Here is a 23,269-nt window from a genome sequence, read left to right as displayed (position 1 = left end):
CCCTGTTTTGACAAATAAGAAAACTGAGACTTGGGTCTCACAATTAGTGATGGAGCCAGGAATCAACTCCAGGTCTAGCTCCTAATCTAGTTCACTTTTTATAACCTGGCATGCCTCTAGGAAGCAGAACTGGCATCGTCAAGCTGTTGCACATCTGCTCTTAACTTGGTTAGAGAGTCTTGTAAAAAAAAGACTTACCAAAACTATCAAAACAATTTTTAAGCAGCACAAACAAATAGGTAATTTAATTTACTGCTTCCAATGAAGTAGAAATGGACACTCTCCCATAAGGACAATGTACTAAAATATCTTTAAAATGTGACTACTACTTAAATGCCATAGCATTTATGGAAGTGTGATTCAAATATTTATAGTGTACTGTATTAATTTCACAAACATTTTTAAGCAAATACTGTGTTTCAGGCACTGTAATATGAACTAGAACTGTAGAAATGAAACAGACATAGCCCCTGCCCTCTAGGAGCTCCTGGAGAGATAGATAGAAACATGTCACTAGTGCCATGAGATGCATAAATAGAGGCGGGGAGTATAAAGGAAGAAATGGTCATCCTTCCCTAAGGAGAGGAGGGCCAAGAATGACTTCAGAGAGATCTTTACTCAAATGTCAAAATGGTAGTAGGTGCTTATCAGACATAAGGTTGTGCTAGGGTTTTCAAAGCAGTAGGAAGAGCAAGAGTTTAGCATAGCCATATAAGTAGGTTGGAATATTAGGGGAGCTGAGAGTTTCAATATGGATGGATGATTGGTCAGGAGTGTATAGAGGTGTGAGAGATAAAGCTGAAGATTATAGCAGGGCTTTGCATGCCACACCAAGGTCTTTATCCTGAGGGGAATGGGAGACCAGCATTGGTTTTTAAGATCCTATTTGCATTTGAACACAAGGAGGTTTGGGGAGGGTAAAATTGAGAAGGTCAAAGATAGAAGGCCAGGGGAAATTTGGAGACTCTTGTCATTTAGACTAGTGCTACTCAAAGTGTGGTGACCATTGGCTGTTTCTTATGAGTCCTTGATAAAGTAAGAAGCTTGTACTGGAATGTAAGCAACTACTTCACTAAGCACACTGCTTAGTTTGGGCAACTTTGCTCTCATAGGAAGACTTTCTCCACGAAGGAAGCTGTGCTTTGAAGTACATTCTGGAGCCAACCTTGTAGTGGACCCACACTTTGAATGTTTCTGGTCTACACTATTGGTCTTCAAATTCTTTCAATGTCATGTATTTATAAGTAAAAAATGTCTGAGTATGTACTTTAACATATGTATATTTATGAGCTCTATACACATATTACTGTAATACCATGTTATATATTATACATTACAAAACACACTAACCATACATTTAAAAGGATAGGATAAAAACAAATAAGTAATATTTAAAAAAATATTTCACCAAAGTGAAATCAATGTTATTAAATAATACTTTACTAATTATGAAAATTGTCATTTAACACTTTCTGATACAGCTATTCAGAGGTCTGCTTCTGGGTCAGTTTATTTTGGTTTTGGTTTAAATGGTTGTCAATTGAAAAAGTTACCTCACAAAGATAGATGGTTCCAAATGGAATAGGGCAGGCTTGGCTGTACTTACTAAATTAAGATTCTCATCTCTCTATCCAATTCAGTAATTAAATACATGTTTTTATTGAAATTCATATTCTCAGCTGTCAATAAGTAGTTTTTGCAAACTAGTCTAAAGATGTTTCATTTTCATATTTTATATACATGGATTTTAAACCCACTGCAACTCTTAATTTGAAAGGTTTTAAAACGTTAAAATTCAATTTCTGATTTTAAAAAAGCAAACTTTTTATAAGTGACATTCACTATTTTCATCAGGAAAATTACATAACATGGAAAAGTTTCCAAATACCTGTTTCTAAAGACTCTTTCCAAAGCACACATTTCTTTAGAAGAGCAACAACTTTCCTCATTCATTGGTGAAATATCACCTTTATCATGAAGGAGCAGTTAAAGATGTCTTTAAAAAATGTCTTCCAGGTTAAAAAAAAAAATCACAGAAAAGGTCAATATACTTTTTTTCACTTGTCTTTTTATAAAAAGAAAAATGCATAATACTTTTAAGTACTTTGCCATGAGTTAACAATGAACCCCCGTATGGTACAATAGATTTTCAGGGTCACTCTGCCCTCTTATATGGAACCTGTGTGTTAAGAAAGTAGGGCCATAAACCCACTTAACTGGGTGTATTCAATCTAAAAGTGAAGTGAAATTGTTAAAAGTGAAAGAGTGAGGATGTAAGTCTTCGAGACTGTGGATCACCAGCTGTTCCCTTGGGATGCAATCATTACCCACTTGACACCTGAGGGACAGTGTAAAATATTAGTAGAACTTAATTTGTTCTTTTAAAAATTTTTTGGGCCATGCCACGTGGCTTGCAGGGTCTTAGTTCCCCAACCAGGGATCAAACCCGTGCCCTCAGCAGTGAGAGCACAGAGTCCTAACCACTGGACCACCAGGGAATTCCCAGTTTGTTCTTATTTTTAAATGGAACCTCTTATGTATGGATGGAACCTTCTTGCCTCTGATGGATTGTCTTGTGCTTCTCCTGGGGGCCTCTGTTCCACTTTGGCAAGGACTGTACTAGATGCTCAAGAATGAAATTCTAAACTAAGGCGATGGAGAAGATGGCACTAGAAGAGGCTTGCGGGAGACAGAATCAACAGAACTTGATCATGATTACATGTGGAGGTATAAATCAGAGGAAATGCACAAATAGCTTTTTTTTCCATGCTGTTTTAAAAACTGTTTACATCCCATCTTTTCCAGTGATTGTAAGTTTTCCCAGATATGAATCAAACTGTTTATACTCTTCCTTCTTTGTGCTATGAACCCCCGTATGGTACAATACCATAATGTACTGCATTATGCAATACACATTCCTTACTCAGCAAAGACTAGAGTGCCTTCCACCTGTTTGTAGACCTCATATCTCAGAATTTTGCAAATACCAGCTGCTCAAAAATGTCTTTTTTTCTAAAAGAGGGCCTTCATGAATGTCCACACCAAGGTGGCATCAGGCATCAGGATGGCACAGTGGAGTATGGGGCCTTCTGAGTCTCAAAGAACAAGGACTTTCTTCCAAGCAGTAATCTATACAGCTGGGCAGAAAAGTACTAGCAGAAGCCTTTATCCAAGACAACAGCATTCCCTCCCCACAGACATCATCAGCTACTCTTCTTAATGGCGCCCTCCCTTCCATTAAAAAAAAAAAAAAAGGCAAATATTCTTTTGTATGTCTTACTCACAGCAAGGTTGGTCCACTGTAAACTCCTCCAAATGTATCTTTGTCAATAGCTGTCAGGTATTTATTCTTGTTCAGGTAACTAGAGAAAGCGAGAGAGAGGATGGATTAGGTGAGGTTAAGCAACTTAACATAAATACCAAAATAAAATGCGAGCATGGTCTCCTTAGATATTACCTGTTTCTTAGGAATTTGGAAAACACCTTACCTTCTTCCGGCTTAAGCACTCAAAATATTCTAGGTTTCAATTGTGCAAGGTTTATACACATTAATTATGGCAGAAGTCTTTGAAAGCGAGCTTGTTTATGATCTAGTTTGCATATCTAGATTATATAAAAGTTGCCCAATTCCCTATTTACCTGGCCAATGGCGACTGTATTTTTCAATCTTCTTCAATACCAACTAAATTAAATTTTGTTTCTCAACATTGATCAATATTTACATTTACTTTTGATGACTGGGCTTAAATCAGGTATTCAGTGAAGGTGGCGATTGGTGATGGGAGCTGTCAGAGATTCACATCTTTTATTTGGGGCAGGATTGCCAGATTTAGCAAATCTGTAAAGTAAAAATACAGGATGCCAAGACAAACAATGAATAATTTTTAGTATAAGTGTTTCCCATGTAATTTTTGAAACATTCTTATACTAAAAGGTTATTTGGTGTTTATCTGAAATTCAAATTTAATTGGGTGGCCAGCATTTTCTGTGGCAATCCTATCTGGGGAATGGGGGGCAGGTTATACAGATAAGATTACAGAGTATACCTTTCCTGAAGGGCCTTGATGGGCACATTGATCTTTCCGTTTTGAAAACATATTGGGCAGTTGAGGGTAAAATATTTTTGAACAATTTAAGTCACAAAGTGATTCTGAAACATAAAATTACCTCCAAATGGATAAAAGCTTCCAAGCATTTTGAAACTGGCGTTTTCCCCCCTAGCTTTTTTAGAGAACAATGTTATCTAAAAAGAAACAAAGCATTATATATGTGTATATATATATATAGCCATCATATGTGTGTGTGTGTGTGTGTGTGTGTATAAAATCTCCTTGTTATAAATGATCTCAATTTACACATGTTTAGAATAACTCACCCCTGCATAGACTAGTCAACTTAAGAGTCAGTGAGTGGTCACCTGTTGATGCAAAATGAATGCAGTGGAGACTCAGGAGATCTGCTTAGATACAGATAATGCTTCCATTATTCTGTTTATGGTGTTTGCTCTTCATGATGCAAAATTCTCAAGGGTGATGGTTAATAAGAATAGTGTGACACTAGATAAACAACAAGGACCTACTGTGTAGCACATGGAACTATTAATATATTCAGTATCTTGTAATAACCTATAATGGAAAAGAATCTGAAAAACTATATCTATATATGTGTATAACTGAATCACAGTGCTGCACACCTGAAACTAACACAACATTGCAAATCAACTATACTTCAATTAAAAAAAAAAATAATAGTGTGACATGAGGACTTTGAGTCAGAAGGATTCTTTCTCCAGAGCCCTCACAGAAGAACTTCTCCTTGGTTAATTGTCTCTTTCTTTCTCTGCATCTCTTGGTGAGATTGAGGAGAGGGAGGGTGGCTTTATTTGTGGCTGAACCATGAGGAGGCAGCCTCTGTTGCCGTTCAGAAGGCAAAAGCAAGAACAGCACTTCCGTGAGGTCTGCCCTCAACCTCTCCTGGTCCAGCAGCTCTGCTCCTCTCTAGTCCTTTGTAGAGGATGGAACTTAGAATAAGAGAGGGCAGCCCCAGAACCATAGATGGGTGTTCACTGGAGCAGTCGGAGGAAGAGTTTTACCAACCACCAAGAAGTCTCCCTCTCCTGGGCAGGATGAGGGATTAACCAAATGACAAGTACTACGACTTCACACAATGACATCTCATAAATTGGTATACATTTTGTGATCCTTTACATTTTTTCTCAAATCAAGCTTGAGAACTAACTTAAAGTAGCCACCATCAGTTTTCCTCATTGCCTTCTTTGTTTCCTTCATGGCATTATCACAGTCTGTGATTATCTTGTGTATTTGTTTACTTTTTCATCATCTGTCTCCCAAATCAGAGTTTAAGCTCTCTGTCTTACTCATTGTTGTATCACCAGTGCCAAATTCAGTGCCTCCATAACTATTTACTGAATGAAGGTGTAAATGATCGAATAAAAAATTCAATGCACTTTTCCTCCAAAATAGTGAGGTGAGCTATGCTGAACTTTTACTTTAAGGAAAATGTAATGGGGAATGACAGCTAGAAGACTCATCATATGGTGTGGTGGCCAATTGACTTTTTTGATGGCAGTGACAAGCAACTTGTTTACAAATGCCACAAGGGTATGGTCCAGACATGGCCTCTTCAGCCAATGGCTGGATGGATCCCAAGCTTCCAGGGCACTGTTAAGTCGAAAATGGAGCGGGGGTATCAATTAACCCTCATATATGTACGAAGATGCAACTAAGATGTTACAGCAGCAAGTCTGTGCCTTCTGGATGAATGGCTATCATGTAAAGCTCGCACTTGTAGGCTTCATTCCACCGTTGTTTGACTCTCCTTCACACTGTGTCCACAGGGTTCATGGTCAGTGACAGCCAGAGCAGACAAGAGCCGCCTTGGAGACAAAACACCTGGAGAGAAGATCTTGAGCAGCATGGTTTTGTAAAAAGACAACTAACTCAACTCAAGTGCCACACTGGCTTGTGTCTCTTTTTATATTCTCTGGACCATGCAACTTGCAGATCACATTCTTTTCCCAGACTGCTGAAAATCAAGTAAGGACTGGTGAGCTCATCTCAGTTTTTCCTCTTCATCTCTGACTGTCGCAAGTGAAAATCGGCTTGCTCTAATCATTAGAAATGATTGTAAAACTAAATAATTGCTTGTCCAATTCTGCAGTGTTTTCATCTGATATTCAATACGCCCCCAAGGATAAGGAGGCTGGTTGATAAGCGTTAGAGTTTACCAGAAATGCTGCAGAAGATTTTAAACTGGGAAAGCCAGCCAGAGTCCAGAAGGGGAGAAGGAGGATGGAGAGAGGGTGCAGCCAACTTGAACGGAGATGAACTGGAGTCTTGGGGGAGGCTGCACTCTTTAAAACCAAGAGGGTTGTTTGGGCACTTCATCTCTTAGAAATAATTAGGTGCTTAAAAATGAAACCATCATTCCGCCGTTTAGCAGCTTGGAGGGCTCTCTTATTATCACAAATTATGATAATGCCATGAAGCTTTAAACTTGGGTTCAGATGGCTGATCCTACCTTCTCCTGGAGTGGAGGGGATGGGGGTGGGGAAATATATCTGCAGAAGCCTTAATATCCAAGAAGATTGTGCTTCCATCAGCCTCATTTATCATATAATGTTTACTGGGAATGTCAGGTTAGTTAAACTGATTCCTTGACCCGGACTTATCCTGATTCCTCTGGAATCCACATTCTGTAAGCCAGCTTGGGTAAATCAATCACAAATCTTGGTAGGCTACATGGGTAACCTACTCCAGACAATGATTATTTTATTGGGAGAGTATGTGTGTGTGATCATCTAAACTATCTCTTCCAAGGACAAGATGAATGTAAACAAAAGAAGAGTAGAAAGTCTCGGAGTCTGCGGTGAAAGGAAAGACTTCTTGAAAGTCTTTCTAAATACAAATACTGGGAAGGGCTTATGAGAAAAGGACTGGTATCTCCTTTAAAAATAGGATAGACACTGCTACATGTGAGTATTCAATGCCTTTTCACTCTTTGGAGTATGTATACCTCTTTGAGAACCTCTTGGAAGAAATGAAGTTCTTCCGAGAAAAGATATGTCAGATTTTTCATATGGTGGGGATGAGGGTGTGTAGGGAGAGGGGAGTTAAGAAGCCCTGCCCTGATTTAAGTGCCGTGTATCTCACAGTTAAGGAAGAACAGTGTGGTCAGAAAAATGAAGATGGTCAGGAATGAGCTGGGGAAGAATATCCAGTTGATGAACTCAGTATGATAGACATAGCTCACATCCTTCCCCATTGGACTCACACTTGGCACACAACAGCCATTCAGTAAAAACATGCTGGATGACTAAATCAAAGTCCAGTTGCTGGGTAACTCCTAGCTCAAGGCACCCTCTACATTATGTTTAAATGAGGATGTGTCAGAGGGAGGAGTGTGACACTGTGGTAAGGAAAGTTGTGGTTGCTGCTGAGCTTTGCTCTCTGGGGAGTTTTAGGATACATTTCAGCTCCAAGATAGAATTTGAGCCTGCATTTCCACAATCTCCTTAGGGCAAATGGGCGGACATCTGTTTATACTGTGAGACCCTCATGGGAATACTTCTGTGGGGAACTGTGTTTCCCTCTCATAGCATCAGTTATTTGGAAAATTAAAGAGAATCCCTGCCCAGCCCTCACTGTTCCATAAAAATCCTTTTGGTAGCAGAAATCAGGATACCTGCCTGTAAACAGTAAAAGGTGAGAAAATGCTCAAGGCTTCAACAGGCAGAGGTAAAAGCCAGCCTTGGAGCATATCCTACAAGCTGTTCAAATACTTACTCCATGAGAAATAATAGACTGCTTAATCCTGTAATCTTCTCTATCGTCATCTTTTCCCAGTGCTCCAAGCTGCAGTGTTTTGCTTGTAATAAGCTAATGTGTGATGCTAATTAGTACATGAATTGTGTTGACATCTCTGTTCATAAAGATTAGTGTTTCAGTATGCTCTTAGCACATCAAAATGGTATTTTTTTCTGCCCAAATGTTTACTGTCAGATGGTAGCTTGTTGCTAGAATTTGACAATACAAAATAAAATACAGAGAATTAAATGTTCTGAGATAAGCAACATATCCCCATGCCAGATTGTGTGGAGAGGGTGGAAAAGAGGTTCCAAAGAATGAATGTGTGACTTAACTTGCGACTGAGAGCAGTTCAACTTCTGTTGAGCAAGGGATGCTTGTATTATTATTAATTTCACATCTGAGTGATGACAGTGTGCTTGGTTCCATATGAAATCACAGGACCATGTACTTTTGAGCATCTGCCATAATTTTCATGAACTTTTAATTACCCAACTGCTGCTGAGGCATCAGTGCTTGTTCTCAATGTGGAATTTGTCCAACTTGGCTGCAACCGTGTTCTTCAGTTACACTAAAAAAATAGGTCTAAGTGAGGTCAAATCTGCTAATTTCAGTAAACTGACATGAGGCAGATGATGGGGAATAATCACGCTTTTGGATGAGCAATTGTTTAAATTAGAAGTTAAAATATTTGAACATACTTCTGGAGGATTCAACAAATCGCTAACATGCCATGTACAGTCTTTGAACACTATTAGGGTAATTATAGAATACTGATGTGTTTACATTAGTTTTAAATCACAATTAGTATTGAGGATAGAGGCAACAGCTCCATGTTAAAATCACAAAGTGAATACTATTTTGTTATTACTATGGAAACCTGACCTCTGTTTTCTCCATCTACAGCTCAACCCTTATTTATCTTCCTCTAGTTCCAGGCATCTTTATCATGATTATCATCTTGATTTTACCTTGGATTTATAGGATACCTTTTAATGGAGTGCATAAAGCTAAGAAAAATTTAGTTTCCATCAACCAGGAATCACAAACTTAGGGTAGAATGAATAGATGGAATGTTGTTTTATAACAGGAGCAGAGATTTAAGTTCAGATTTAAAATACTGATTGGAAAAAGAGATTTTTGTTTTATTTTATGATTGGATCTGAACTTTCAAACCCTAAAATATTTTTGTCCAGGTACTTCTTATCTTTATCCCATGTTTGCCATTTAACCTTTACCAGGAATTGAGAGAAATAAACTACATATTTCATCACACAATGGTCATCCTCACTGAATACCTACATCTAGACCAGATGTCCACAAACTATGACCATGTGGTCACATTCTGCCTGTCACCAATTTTTGTAAATAAAATTTTATTGAAATACAGCCATGCTCATTTGTTTATGAATTGTCTGTGGCTGCTTTCACACTACAATGGCAGACTTGAGTAGCTGTGACTGAGATCTTATGTCCTACAATGGCAGAGTTGAGTAGCTGTGACTGAGATCTTATGTCCCACAAAGCCCAAAATATTTGTTATCTGGGCCTTTCCAGAAAAAGTTTGCTGATCTCAGATCTAGACTTCTAAAAATCAGGAAACAAATGACTCTCAGTTAAGAAATATTGCCCACATTTGTTAAACCCTTCCAAATTTTACATAAAAATGTCAAGAAAGTATGTGAAAATGGTGCATTGATTTCTTTCCTGTGTTTCAAGGGATAGTTGTAGTGACTAGAACAGACTGTATGTAATTCAGGGAATCAGTGAATTAAAATCCATTGTTTTCATCAGAATAACTCTCTCCCATCAGCCAAGCCTCTCACAGAGCCCATGATATGGTCTAAGGAGAAAGCTGGTAGGAAGGTAGAGACCGTGTTTCCCTACATAATCTTTTCATAGGTTTAACTTCAGAAGACCACAGGATGATCTGAAACTTTACTGGCTCTTAAGATTCTCCATAGCCTGTCTCTTGAATAAACCTTGTTAAATTTACCTGCCTCCGAACAAGGCAGTATATCAAAAGATTCTTCTTGAGTAGCTTTCCCCAAAAAGTGTTCTGTGGAACACCAGTCCAGAGAGGTGCTCCTGGAACCAAGAACTCCCTGAGAAGCTCTGCATACTGTATCCCCTTACTGGATATATATTACTGTCATAATACAGTATTATTATTATTATCTAATAATAATTCAGATTAGTCTATCAAAAGACCCAAGAAGTCCACCTGTATAATTTGTTTAACTTAATAAGGTCATGAATAGCTTTTTAAAAAGTAACACCAGTTAATTTACCATGGAAAGAGAGCTTAAGGAACATAGTTTGGGAAATGCCCTCCCCTCCCCTCCCCCAAATTATTATACCTACATCTAGACCAGATGTCCACAAACTATTCTCTCACCACAAATTTTTCTCTTACCACAAAAGCTAGGGAGAAGTTGGGATAGAAATTATTGTTCCATTGTTATTTTTTTCATTTTTTCAATAAAAATGTCTCTAAACTCCTTTGATATTCTGCAGCTGACTTTATGACCAAAACTGTAAAATAACAGGCTACTAGATTTACACTGAGATCCACTTAGCAGAACAGTCTGCTGATTACAGAAGATTCACTTTGGAAATCTCTTGAGGTGTCTGTGGAGTTCTCTAAACACGACCAAAAGGCCAATTATGAGCAGGCATGAGAAGCTTTGAAGCAAAATGTTGAACACACATAGGCTGACTTTAACCCCAAATCTTTGAATTTAATAACATTTGATCATGCCAGCCTTTTCATCAAGTTGTCCCTCACTCAGACCTCATTTGGAACCTGGTTGAGTTGGTGACCTTGCTGCATTGGTTAAAGTCAGGTTCTCCCTGACAAATGACACCGTTGCTTGGTGTGACTGTTCTCTGAAACTTCTGGTTGTGCCTTGAGTCTTGAGTGACCTCCTTTCTCTCACATGAGTCCACTCTTTCCAGCTACAAGATCTTTTAGCTTCTGTATTTCATGACTTTAAAAGACTAAGAAGTGTAAATATTCTCCTGGGCTAAGAAACAAGTAGCAGTGGCGAGAGGAGTTGGGTGTCCAGGCCTTACTGGTGGCTGGTAAGTCAGCAATTATGAATCCCGGCAGGGCACAGGGGAGTCTTGAGTAAGGAGATCCAGTTTCTGGCTTTGGCTTGGCCACTTGATAGCTCTATCAAATGTAAAAAGCTATATTTAAAAAAAAGCCATGTGTTCACTTTGGGCTTCATTCCTTTATGCGTAAAATGTGACTATTGGACAAGAAGAGTGATAACATACTCCACAGCTGTGGTTCTTGACCTTTGCTTTACATTGGACTCACCTGGGGAGATTTTAAAATTCCCATGCCTTGGCTACCCTCAGACAAATTAAACCAGAATTTCTGGTGGTAAAGCCTAGGCATCAGGGCTTCCAAATCTCTTCAGGTGATTCAAATTTGCAGCCAATACCAGGAACCATGCTCTGCAGACCTTAAAGTCTGAATTTTAAAGGAGGCAAGAATATACAATGGAGAAAAGACAGCCTCTTCAATAAGTGGTGCTGGAAAAACTGGACAGCTACATGTAAAAGAATGAAATTAGAACACTCCCTAACACCATACACAAAAATAAACTCAAAATGGATTAAAGGCCTAAATGTAAGGCCAGACACTATCAAACTCTTAGAGGAAAACATAGGCAGAACACTCTATGGCATAAATCACAGCAAAATCCTTTTGACCCACCTCCTAGAGACATGGAAATAAAAACAAAAATAAACAAATGGGACCTAATGAAACTTAAAAGCTTTTGCACAACAAAGGAAACCATAAACAAGATGAAAAGACATCCCTCAGAATGGGAGAAAATATTTGCAAATGAAGCAACTGACAAAGGATTAATCTCCAAAATTTACAAGCAGCTCATGCAGCTCAATATCAAAAAAACAAACAACCCAACCGAAAAATGGGCAGAAGACCTAAATAGACAATTCTCCAAAGAAGATATACAGATTGCCAACAAACACATGAAAGGATGCTCAACAACACTAATCATTAGAGAAATGCAAATCAAAACTACAATGTGATACCATCTCACACCGGTCAGAATGGCCATCATCAAAAAATCTACAAACAATAAATGCTGGAGAGGGTGAGGAGAAAAGGGAACCCTCTTGCACTGTTGGTGGGAATGTAAATTGATACAGCCACTATAGAGAACAGTATGGAAGTTCCTTAAAAAACTAAAAATAGAACTACAATATACCCCAGCAATCCCATTACTGGGCATATACCCTGAGAAAACCATAATTCAAAAAGAGTCATGTACCAAAATGTTCATTGCAGCTCTATTTACAATAGCCAGGACGTGGAAGCAACCTAAGTGTCCATCAACAGATGAATGGATAAAGAAGATGTGGCACATATATACAATGGAATATTACTCAGCCATAAAAAGAAATGAAATGGAGGTATTTGTAATGAGGTGGATGGAGTTAGAGTCTGTCATACAGAGTGAAGTAAGTCAGAAAGAGAAAAATACTGTATGCTAACACATATATATGGAATCTAAAAAAAAAAAAAATGGTCATGAAGAACCTAGGGGCAAGACGGGAATAAAGATGCAGACCCACTAGAGAATGGACTTGAGGATACGGGGAGGGGGAAGGGTAAGCTGGGACAAAGTGAGAGAGTGGTAGTGTATATATGGACATATGTACACTACCAGGTGTGAAGTGGGTGGCTGGGGGGAAGCAGTCACGTGGCACAGGGAGATCAGCTCGGTGCTTTGTGACCAGTTGGATGGGTGGGGTAGGGAGGGTGGGAGGGAGGGAGACACAGAGGGAGGAGATATGGGGATATATGTGTATGTATGACTTATTTGCTTTGTTATAAGGCAGAAGCTAACACGCCATTGTAAAGCAATTATACTCCAATGAAAACGTTAAAAAATAAATAATAAATAAATAAGGTGAATCCAAGAGGTTCAAGTTATGACAGTGATGGGCATGGAGCTCATATACCTGGGTCCTCCATCTAGGAAGGAATTGTCTATCCAGCTGCTGGACCTACTGTCAGGAGAAAAGCTTTAGCTATCAGTCCCTGGGATTGCCTCAGCTGCAGAGAATGGTCTCACCTAAAGACACCTATCTTAGGGTAGCTTAAATCTAATGACCAAAGAAGATGGGAGTATAGCTGTCTGGCCATTTTAGCGAAACAGGAAAACTCTAGGCCATATTTAGCTCCAGAGTTCTCTGTCAGGTCAGCCAACTTTTCCTGCTACCCCATCTTGCTTTGCTGTTATACCCTCCCTTCCATATTTGTAGATTCCAGGAGCACTCCTCAATAAACATCCTGCACACTAAAAAAGAAAAAGAAAATTAAATGAAGGATTGTGTGAGATTTGAATGATAAAGTTAAGATGGAAGTAGGGTCTCTCCAATACTGTAAATAAATTTGATGTATAAGTATTCATGTTACTCTGTTGAGTCTTTTCAGACTTCCCCCATAATTATGTCTTTAAACAAATGACTAATATCAACCCAGATGAGCCTACGACTAGGCAATCTAGATATAGGTACTCTGATCTTCACTTAACAAAGACTAAGAAACCCAAAAGCCTGGTAAAGAGTGAGACCCCACTTCAAACAGAACTTAGGAAGCCACGCCAAGGTATAATGACTTTGAACTTATTAACCTATGTTGTGCAGGTAATTTAACTCACCCTGCTCAAGTTGGTCAATGGGCCAGCAGCATCAGTATCACCTGGGAGCTTGTTAGAAATGCAGAATCCTGGGGCTCACCCCAGATCTACTTAATCAGACTCCGCATTTTAACAAGACCCCCCAGATCGTTTATATGCTCAATAAAGTTTGAGAAGCACCATAGAGCACAACAGATCTAGAACCATAGGCCTTAAGATTTTGCAATGATCGTTTCCAGAATATAAAACAACTATGTATGAAATGTTTAGAGGGAAAAAAAAAAGAGATGGAATTACAAAAATGAGCAGGCAAACTTTTAAGGAAGCAAATAGAACTTCTGGAATGGAAAAAATACAATTGTTTAAAAATACTCAATAAACTGTCATAAAACAAATCAAACACAAGAATCTATTGTTTGTTGCTTCAGCTGACTCTTACGCATGGTAGTTTCTTCTTTTCCTATGTGTGATTTTTGACTGTAAGTACCTATTTGATTGATTTTTAAAATCTGGGCCTGCACTGGGGTTCTTTCTTCTGCAGAGGTTTGCATTTATTTCTGCCAGGAGTCCAGAGGTTCTACTAGTGTGGTCCCACTCCAGCTCTCATCCAGGTTCCCTGGCTTAATCCAGCAGTCTCAGGTTTACATCACTTCTCCACCTTCTCACTGACTAGAGTCTAGTCTCCTGGCACCACTGATGTTGGCAGCTGCCCCCAAGGGAACTGCACCCTCTGTAAGCACCCACCATTTTGGTTTCAGCTACTGGTTTGTTAGTTGTTTCATTTTCCTCTCTTGGGGATATGACATAAATTATAATTTTTCAAAATATATCATCTAGTTCTTTTGTAGTAGAAACAAATTATCTAGTTCACCATACTGTGGAAAGCAGACTCTACTAAAGCTCTTTGTCATTTATTAGCTATTAGGTTAAATCACACACCAGTATGGCTGAACCAGTCTACCAGTTCTTAGACACAAAGTATGCATGGATACTGGGGACCACAGAGATCTGATAGAAAGGTACAACAAAGACAGAGACCCATGTTAATGACTATCTTTTTTGTCAATATCCTGTTCTAGGCATTATTTATTTGCAGAGAAGGCAAAATCTGGATATGGCTTTTCAGCTATTTCTAACTGAATCAAATATAAACTGACACCTTTCCTGAAAATATGTCAGATAACACGAAAAGAAAAGCCTTACCTTCTGAATAGGTTTGGACTTAATTAAAGACACCCCTTCATGTACATGGTAGATGAACATTTACACACACACACACACACACACACACACACACACACACACACACACACACTCCTACAAGATAATAGAAGGTGACACCATCGTTCTCCATTTTATTAAGGATAAAAGCTTCGGGATTTAGAATTGGAGTTAATGTGTGTGCACTAAAACTGGCTCTTGTCAAGTTTCTTAACATTATCCCCAAGTCTTGGTCATGCTAACTCTGGGGTTGAGGAATGCTCTGGTGGAACATATCTCTAGCAGAATTCTGACCCACTGAATGGTCCTTCTTCGGGGAGGGAGTGTAGGGCAGGATAGTGGTTTCCATGGCAACCCTTGACTTACACAGCATCCAGCTTTGTCCCATTGAAAGCATGTCCTTGGATTGAAGTAAAGCCATTGTTGTATAGTTTCCTATAATCAACAGAGAGAGGAGAAATCAGTGACCTATAAGAGGTAGTTCTGGCCCTTCTCTGAGGGTTGCGCTTCATTTCTTCAGTGCCAGAGATGTGTATGAAAGTTCTTAGGCCCTACAAGAAAACTTTACAGTACGTCTTATTTGGGACATGGAATAGTGTTTTCCAGTTTGAATCCCCATTCTCCAGACTTAACTCCTAGAGCTTTAAGCTGTTTCCCAGAAGCAGATTCACTTTAATGAACAAAGATTTGCAATCATTAAGGATTTTTAAAAAAATGTTCTACATATACTCAAAAAACTGGGGTTTCAGGAAATAGTTAACCCAATGTCAGTGATGGAGGAATAAGTGCAGTTTCTCAAGATGAGCACTTTAAAAGACATTATTCATCTGAATGCATAGGTTTTATATTTTTCTCTTTAAAATGTTGTTTCACATTTATATTCATATTTTTAATCGTCAGGGTGTATCATACATTAAATGCTTAATTAAATGGTTGAGGACTGAATCAAATTGAACTTCAAAAACAAATCTAAGAAAATAGATAGACCATGGCCTTTTGGGGAAGTTTTAATGTTATAACTTGTTGCTATGTTTCTGCAACTAATTAATTCATACAGTGATCCTAAGGGCTGGACTGAAGCATTATCTCCTCTACTTCCTAGTCAGGTTATTGAGATATGGAGGTGATTTGCCAAAGCCGCACTGATGCACAGCTGTCGGGAATCAGGATTTCTGAACTCAAAAGCAATTCTTCCCACCCACCAAAAGGACACATCCTTTCTGCTGGAAAAGGAGCTCCAGCCATGGGAACTCTGGTCTACACAGGGATGCATGGGGCTTCCTGGGGGCTACTGGCGTGAGATAAGAGAAGGCTGCCATGTCCACAATCAGGCACAGTGAGTGGCGATTGTAGGGGAACTCTGAAAACTACTGCAGTGCCTCCTGTGAACTCTGGTAACACAGTAAGAAGCACACAGGAGACTCCAAACTTGGAATTAGACCTGGCTCTGTCACTTCATAGTAGGTGACCCTGAGAACTTCTCAACCTCAGTTATCCGCAGTTTTCCTTGTCTGTAAAAGTATGATAAAGTAATACCTAATCAAAAGGTTACTGGGAGGATAGAATAGCTATACATTTAACAAGTAAGGTGTGGACACTTATGAGATGACCATGTTAAAATGAATACCTTGAAAACTTGGATTTATCTTATGTAGTTGTGAAGAACTAAGAGGCAGTCCTTGTTTGTTTTTTGTTTTGTTTTAAATAATTACACAATGAGTTTAATTCCTGCTACTAAGGTGTCCTGGGGGAAGACTGCAATGCACAGGGACGCTAAGCACAGAGGCTGAGAAAGCTCTATAGGTAAGTTAATTTTTTCCGAACTAGAGTTCGTTAATGAAGATGTGAGAATTGTACATTTGGCATTTCTATTTTCCCAAACTTTGCTGAGAGGCCTGGACAATAAAAATGTTCTTTGTTGGAATTACATTTCAAAGATTAAATAAAACTCTTATTGGACAAGTAGGTCTCAAAAAGGGAAAATAGTGAAGAAAGAAAAACATAGTAAAGAAAGAAAGAACAAAGGGTTGCAAACTTTGATTGAAACTCTATCCTACCAGGAATATGGCTACAAAGTTTGCTGTTGGACACATACCCTTTCACATTTATCGTTTTTTGAGCCTGAGCTTTAAAGAAGCCAGGACTTTTGCAGGTATGTAGAAATAATCATCTGAAACAATAATGGACAAGCTATGCCATCCCCACCTCTAGATTTCAGGAAAGTTAAGGGTCCTTCATTCAGAGGTTTATCAAATGCCTACTGGGCCCCATGCTGGGTGTGAGAAAAACAGCAGCTTTCCCTTGAGAGGGCTGCTTGGGATATGGGTCCTTAGAAAAAGATGTCAAAAGGTGGAGGTAACATTCTGCAAAGAAATTGAGACTGGTGTTTATATACAATGAGTGGAAAATGGCAAAATGGAAGGCTTTACAGAAGAGGTAAATGGCCTTGAGGTTTGGGGACTGAGCAGGATAAACCCCAGTCTTTGCTGTGCTGTCAAATGAAATGGTGGCTGAGGAGTCTCTTGTCTTATCAAGAGAGCTCTCCCCATTTTTCGAGAAGGATGAATGGAAATGCTCCACTGTGGATAGAGTCCCAGAGGTTGAGATAGCCTCACAGGGTCAAGACTGCTCGACTTGGAATGCTTGGAAACTGCCTCTTCAAAGAGTCTTGTGGAGGCTTGGATCAATTTTGCTGGGTGATAATTCAATCAGGTTTGCATACGATGAAGAACCTTTGGACTGTAGTGTGACTGGAGAAAAGGAGCTGGGTGACAATCTGGGCAAAACCCCCATCAGGCCTGAACCTGGGCAGTGGTACTGAAACTAGAGAGACGGAATCCTTTGGACGTAGTCCCAACTCTACTTTGTAGCTAATTTGATGAGAGGGGAATTATTTACTGGCTTGGAGAATTAACTTATCTTTTGTACCTCTATTAAATCTCCTTCATTAGAACATTCTGTGAATTTCCCTGATCTAGCATTTCTTTTAAACAACAAAAGAGCAGAACCCATTCAAACTCTGGAAAAATGATGATGTTTTCTATTCAATATCCCTTCATAGGAGCTTAATAATAGTTTGTGATGACACAGTTGAAGTATGAGTGCAGAGTATGAAAAGCCCTTAGCATCACGATTTTCTAGCTCAGTGACCTTGGGAAAGTCACTTAAATTTGCTTTAACCCCAGGTTCTTCCTCTGTTCAATGGGAATACTAGAACCCAGACTACTATAAGGCCTGCAGGCCAAATCTGGCCCACTGGCTGTTTTTGTAAATAAAATTTTGTTGGAACATAGCCATGCTCATTAGTTTATATATTGTGGATGGCTGCTTTTGCCCTGCAATGGCAGAGTTGAACAGTTGCCACAAAGGCCATGTGGTCTGTAAAATCTGAATGGTCCTTTACAGATAAAGTGCGCTGACCACTTCTGTAAGGGAATACTCTCGTCTTGTTACCTAAACCACTTCATCACCTGTAGAGCACAACACCATGAGGCACTACTCTTATTTAACTATGTGAAACCCTCGGTAGACCATAGAGCACATACTATATGCCAGTACGATTCTTGGATGGCCTGTGGAAATATTACAGCGACCCAAATAAATACTTCATTCTTGGCAGGAGTGGAACTGCCAATACTCACAGTGTCAAGGTTTCATTGCACAGGCCCTGAAACGCATTCGCAGGGATCGAAGTCATGTAGGGGTTGTCTGTAATTTCACTGCAGGAGAGGAACAAATATACCTGGTGAAAAAAATGCTTTCTGGGCTTCCCTGGTGGCGCAGTGGTTAAGAATCCGCCTGCCGTTGCAGGGGACACGGGTTCGAGCCCTGGTCCAGGAAGATCCCACATGCCGCGGAGCAAATAAGCCCGTGCGCCACAACTACTGAGCCTGCGCTCTAGAGCCCGTGAGCCACAACTACTGAAGCCCATGCACCTAGAGCCCGTGCTCAGCAACAAGAGAAGCCACCGCAATGAGAAGCCCGCGCACCGCAATGAAGAGTAGCCCCCGCTTACCGCAACTAGAGAAAGCCCGCGCACAGCAACAAAGACCCAACACAGCCAAAAATAAAAAAAATAAAATAAAAATGCTTTCCTTCTGGAGCTGGGCTCTTGCTGCACATATGCACTTAAATAAATAACCTGACACAATTCAGTTTTATCATTTCTTTTTAGGTGTCATTGATCCATTGATACTAGCTCAGAGGTCCGGTGAGGTGGTGAGAGCTGTCCTAGGTGGACATACACTCAGAGCCCCACACGTGCAATGAGCAAGCGAGCTTTGGGTGTGGGCTGAGGTTCCTGACAATCCTCACATGCAAGGGGAGCAGGTGAGTCTCAGAGATTTCTCATGAATCTCTGACAAATACTTTGTCCAGAGCAACTCGTTTTCTCAGCGTGTGGAACCCCTAAAAAGGGTTGCTAGAATGGGATCAATTGATTTCATTTCATGAGTATTACTGAAGTGCCCTCCACTTGCAAGACAGATACTCCTAGAGAACATTTCTATGCCAGTCTAGCTGCTGGAAGACGGCCTGTATTTTGAACTGAGCTCTTCTGCAGCAAAGAAGCATGGGCATTTTTTCTAACAAAATCCCAAGAGTTTGGATCCTGTCATTCTACATTTTGCTGATTCTATAGTTAAAACTCAATCTGTAATTCTCTCTGCATATGTCCTTTCACTTCTAAACAACTAGTAAGATACTCAACTGTGTCATTGATTTTGGAAAAGAGCACCATGGCCCCAATCAGAAGTCACAGGAAGTAGTTTGAGCACCACTCACAACTGCTCCTTGGGACTCTCCTCAGACAAAATCCCTTAGGTTTTCTATTCCTCAGTTGCCTCATTTGTTTAGTGGAAAAATTGTAACTTCCTTTTATGTCTTGTAAGGTGGTTGAGAGGAGCAAATATGATAACACATGGGAGAGTGAAAAGCTATGAAAAACTATGTGAAAAATAAAGTATCATCAAATTCCTTCTATTCAAACAATCCCAGCAGCAAACAAATATGCCATAGTTTCTCCCATTAAAAACAAAAAAAACAAAAAACCCTTTTCTCCGTATTCAGTATGCTCCAACTACTGAGGCATTTTCTGCTTCTTTTTTGTAGTAAAAGTTCCCTAAAGAGTTTGTTATGGTCACTCTCTCTAATTCCCCCTTCTGGTTCTTTCTTGACCACACTCCAACCAGACTTCTCCACCCCCCAGAACCCCACTGGAAGCGTTCTCTTCAGAATCACTGATGCCCCGTATTACTAAACCCAATGGCCATTTCTCAGTCCTTGCCGTACTTCATCCATCAGTGCATTTGTCACAGCTGATCACTGCTTCCTCCTTGAAACAACTGCTTCACTTGGTTTCAACCAACCCCTCTGGCTGCAGCCTAGTTCTTGTCAGTGGCAAGCACAATATTGCCAAATATTGCATATGTGCACACTTACAGTATGAAGAATACATCAGTGGAATAAACTTTGGTCAGGTCTGGGAATACTCTAAGTCCAGTGTTGAAAATGCCACTAAAGTACATGAAAAAGAAGAACAAGAGAACAGAAATAAGGTAAGAAAATCAACACATAGGAAGTAGAATAATGTAATAGCTAAAAGTATGTGTTCTGAAGTCAGACGGATCAAATCCTAAGTCCTTCATTAATTATCTGAGAGACCATGGCAAGTTCTAATCCTTGGATGAAATGATGCTCCCTGAAGGTACAAGAATCTAACCCAGTCCACCAGTGTCAATACATCTTTTCTGTTTAGAAGAATCTGGGGATTGTTTGAACCAAGTGGGATTCCTAGAAATAGGAATTCAGGTTTCTTTTCGTGTGTGTGTGTGTGTGTGTGTGTGTGTGTGTGTGTGTGTGTGATTTCCTTGTTTTAACTGGAGGACATTATGCGTGTGTTGGGGGGAAGGGAGGGTAGAATAAGGAGAGGATGGGACAGGAAGACAATATAATTACCCAACTCCAAGCCAGGCTTCTTCTTTCAAACTCTATATTATATTGTGTTCATTATTTTACCAAGAATGGTATTCTCATGGCAGTCACTTGAGAATACCATGGCAGCAGTAACCAGAAAAATATGTCCAGATAAGGGAGGAAATCAGTCAAAGACAATATCTTCACTCTCCAAAGCTGTGTCATCAGGGCAAAATGTCAAGACTAAAACATGCATTGACAGCATGAATACAAAAACTCTCAAACTCTGGATGCCTCTCAGACTTAGTTGGTTTAACATTTCTTGCAGCTACTAGAACATAGGTAGTGGATTTAGTGATTTTTTTGAGAGCTTCGGTATGACATGGTGAGAACTTGTAACTACCAGTAAATCTTTAAAGAAAGTCTTCCAGTAGAGAAAATTCTAGTCCCATTGCTGTACCATCAAAGGCAAATTCTGACCTGACTCCTTCTAGAGGAGAAGGCATATGATTTGAAGAGGAAGCAGAGCCTGAGGTCTCAAAAAAGCAAATGGGACATTCCAAATAACAAAGGAGAGATGTAAGATTCCATGACATATATTTGAAGAACAGTAAACAAACTAGTTCAATTGCAATAGCTGTTTATGTGGAAGAGTGGGGTGGGGAGACCCAGAGTTAAGTGGGGACCATATTGAAAAGGGCTGGAAATGCCATATTAGGGACTTGGACCAAGACCTGTCTATTCTTCAAAACCCCGAACAAGTCCATCTCCTTCTGGATGTCTCCTCTAATTACCTGCACCCCCAGATAATGTATGTACCCCTTATTTGTCACTTACCATTGTTCTCCTAGGGGAGGAACTTTTCAATTCCATATATAATATCTTCTTTAACTAGACTGTAAGCTTCTTGAAGGCAAGGACAATGTTTTTTTATCCTACATGTTCCCCACTGAGCCCTGCACATAGTAGGGGACCATCATATCAAAGAGTTACTGATGGATTGAAACTCAAAGTCCACACAGGAGTGATTGCCTTGTGCAATAAATTTTTATTACTCCCCAGATACCCTTTCAGCCACATTTCACATCCATATCCTCTTCTCTTCTCCTGGCATCTCCCACCCCTACCTCTTCAATACTGAACTATTTTTCATTCCCCAAACAAGGCATGTGGTTCCACACCTTTGTATCTTTACCATGCTATCCCATCCACTTGTATTTCTCTTCTACCCCTCCCCCTCCTTTTCCTGGATAAACTCTATATTCATCCTTAAAGACTAATTTCATAAAATACATTTGGATATATACTTTTATTTAAAATCCCTAGATGGAAATGAACTAATATGTTAATAGTGATTATTTCTGAGTATTGGGATTAAGGTTGGCTTTTTTTTCTTCATAATGTTTTTGTGTTCTAATTTTTTACAACATATGTGAGCAGGAAAGAACGGAAGAAGGGAAGGTACCCAGAAGACCTGAGGACATACACACACATCCACTGAACACACTTCCTTGAGTACCTAGGCAGTAGGCGCTAAGCAGTAAAGATACAACAAAGAACAAAAATGTTGTGGTCCCTGCTCTCGTTGAGGTTACAATTAGCTCACAAGGTATCACCAAAGCAAAGCAGTAAGCGCTGTCCCTTCCATGTTTGTCCCCCTAGCTCTAAGAGATTAGGTTTTACCCTTTTTTGTTTTCTGTTTGTTTTTCTGTAACAGTCACTCTAATATTGTGATACCCATTTCCTAACAAAATTGACCGGTGGGCTTTCAGAAGTTTTTGTTTTGTTTTGTTATATTCATTTAAAGACCATATATACATGATGGCGTTTTCTCCCTCATGTCTCTTGGGGCAGGTCTCTGGTCCCAGCATTATGTGTTGACTTTTGAATAGGTTTTTAAAATGTGGATCATTTCACCTGTTACCTTGCCTGATGGGAAAAGGTGGGGAGTAAGTCACAGGATGTGATTTGCCCCAGGCCACACACCACTAAAATGGCCCGCATCATCCTAGGGATATTCCTACATTATAATTCTCTTAAAAAAAAAAAGGTAGGAGGGACAGGAGTTAATACTTACAGGAACTTTAGAAGGGGGAGCTCTCTTAGGGCGCCGTGGTCTATGTAAGTTAAGCTTCTGGTATTCCGAATCTCTCTGTAAAAGTACAAGAAATATATTCACTGTAATATATCCCTTTCTGTTATTATAAAAGATAAAACAACATAAATCAGGTTTAACAAATGTTCCTGAGATGAATACACATTTACGTGGTGCCCCAGGGACTTCTCCTCCCAGGAGCCAGTCCCATCCACAACAAGCTACTTTTGGCTCCTTTCAGGGACACAATGGCTGTTCAGCTCTCATCATTGGCTTAGTTTCAATCCATTTAAATTTTGGGGCGACCTTTCTCTTATCTACAGTCTCAGAGCCTTTTTTTCCTTTTAGATTTGAATACAAAAGAAAAATCTCTCCAATGGTTTGTTAAGGGCAGATATCTTTATTAACAACAGCAAGTAACCTGGCCCTGGAGTGGGGGTCTGAGTGGATTATATAACGGATTACAGCAAGGGAATAAGGTCAGTGAGGCTCCTCTGTCAATTGCTATTTCAGAGGCAGTAGAGGTAGTG

The 23,269-nt window shown here is 39.6% G+C and overlaps 1 protein-coding gene across 3 annotated transcripts in view; it reads right to left on the bottom strand.

Annotated features, from left to right (window-relative positions):
• The window catches only part of TSHR (thyroid stimulating hormone receptor), a 153,978-nt gene that overhangs the window by 23,089 nt on the left and 107,620 nt on the right, over positions 1-23,269 (bottom strand). The window contains exons 4-9 of one of the 3 annotated variants that reach the window (XM_036843097.1): positions 22,722-22,796; positions 20,171-20,245; positions 18,373-18,450; positions 15,098-15,166; positions 3,285-3,362; positions 3,060-3,129 (exon numbers count right to left, since the gene is read on the bottom strand). In XM_036843097.1, coding sequence (XP_036698992.1) covers positions 3,060-3,129; positions 3,285-3,362; positions 15,098-15,166; positions 18,373-18,450; positions 20,171-20,245; positions 22,722-22,796 — 445 coding nt within the window. Of the gene's footprint in view, positions 1-3,059; positions 3,130-3,284; positions 3,363-15,097; positions 15,167-18,372; positions 18,451-20,170; positions 20,246-22,721; positions 22,797-23,269 lie in introns of those variants that run through there. The other 2 variants (XM_036843095.1, XM_036843096.1) reach the window with 2 other exon arrangements.

The sequence above is a fragment of the Balaenoptera musculus genome, chromosome 2 (assembly GCF_009873245.2).
Source record: "Balaenoptera musculus isolate JJ_BM4_2016_0621 chromosome 2, mBalMus1.pri.v3, whole genome shotgun sequence".
NCBI lineage: Eukaryota > Metazoa > Chordata > Mammalia > Artiodactyla > Balaenopteridae > Balaenoptera > Balaenoptera musculus.
This window is presented reverse-complemented; position numbering and strand designations above follow the sequence as displayed.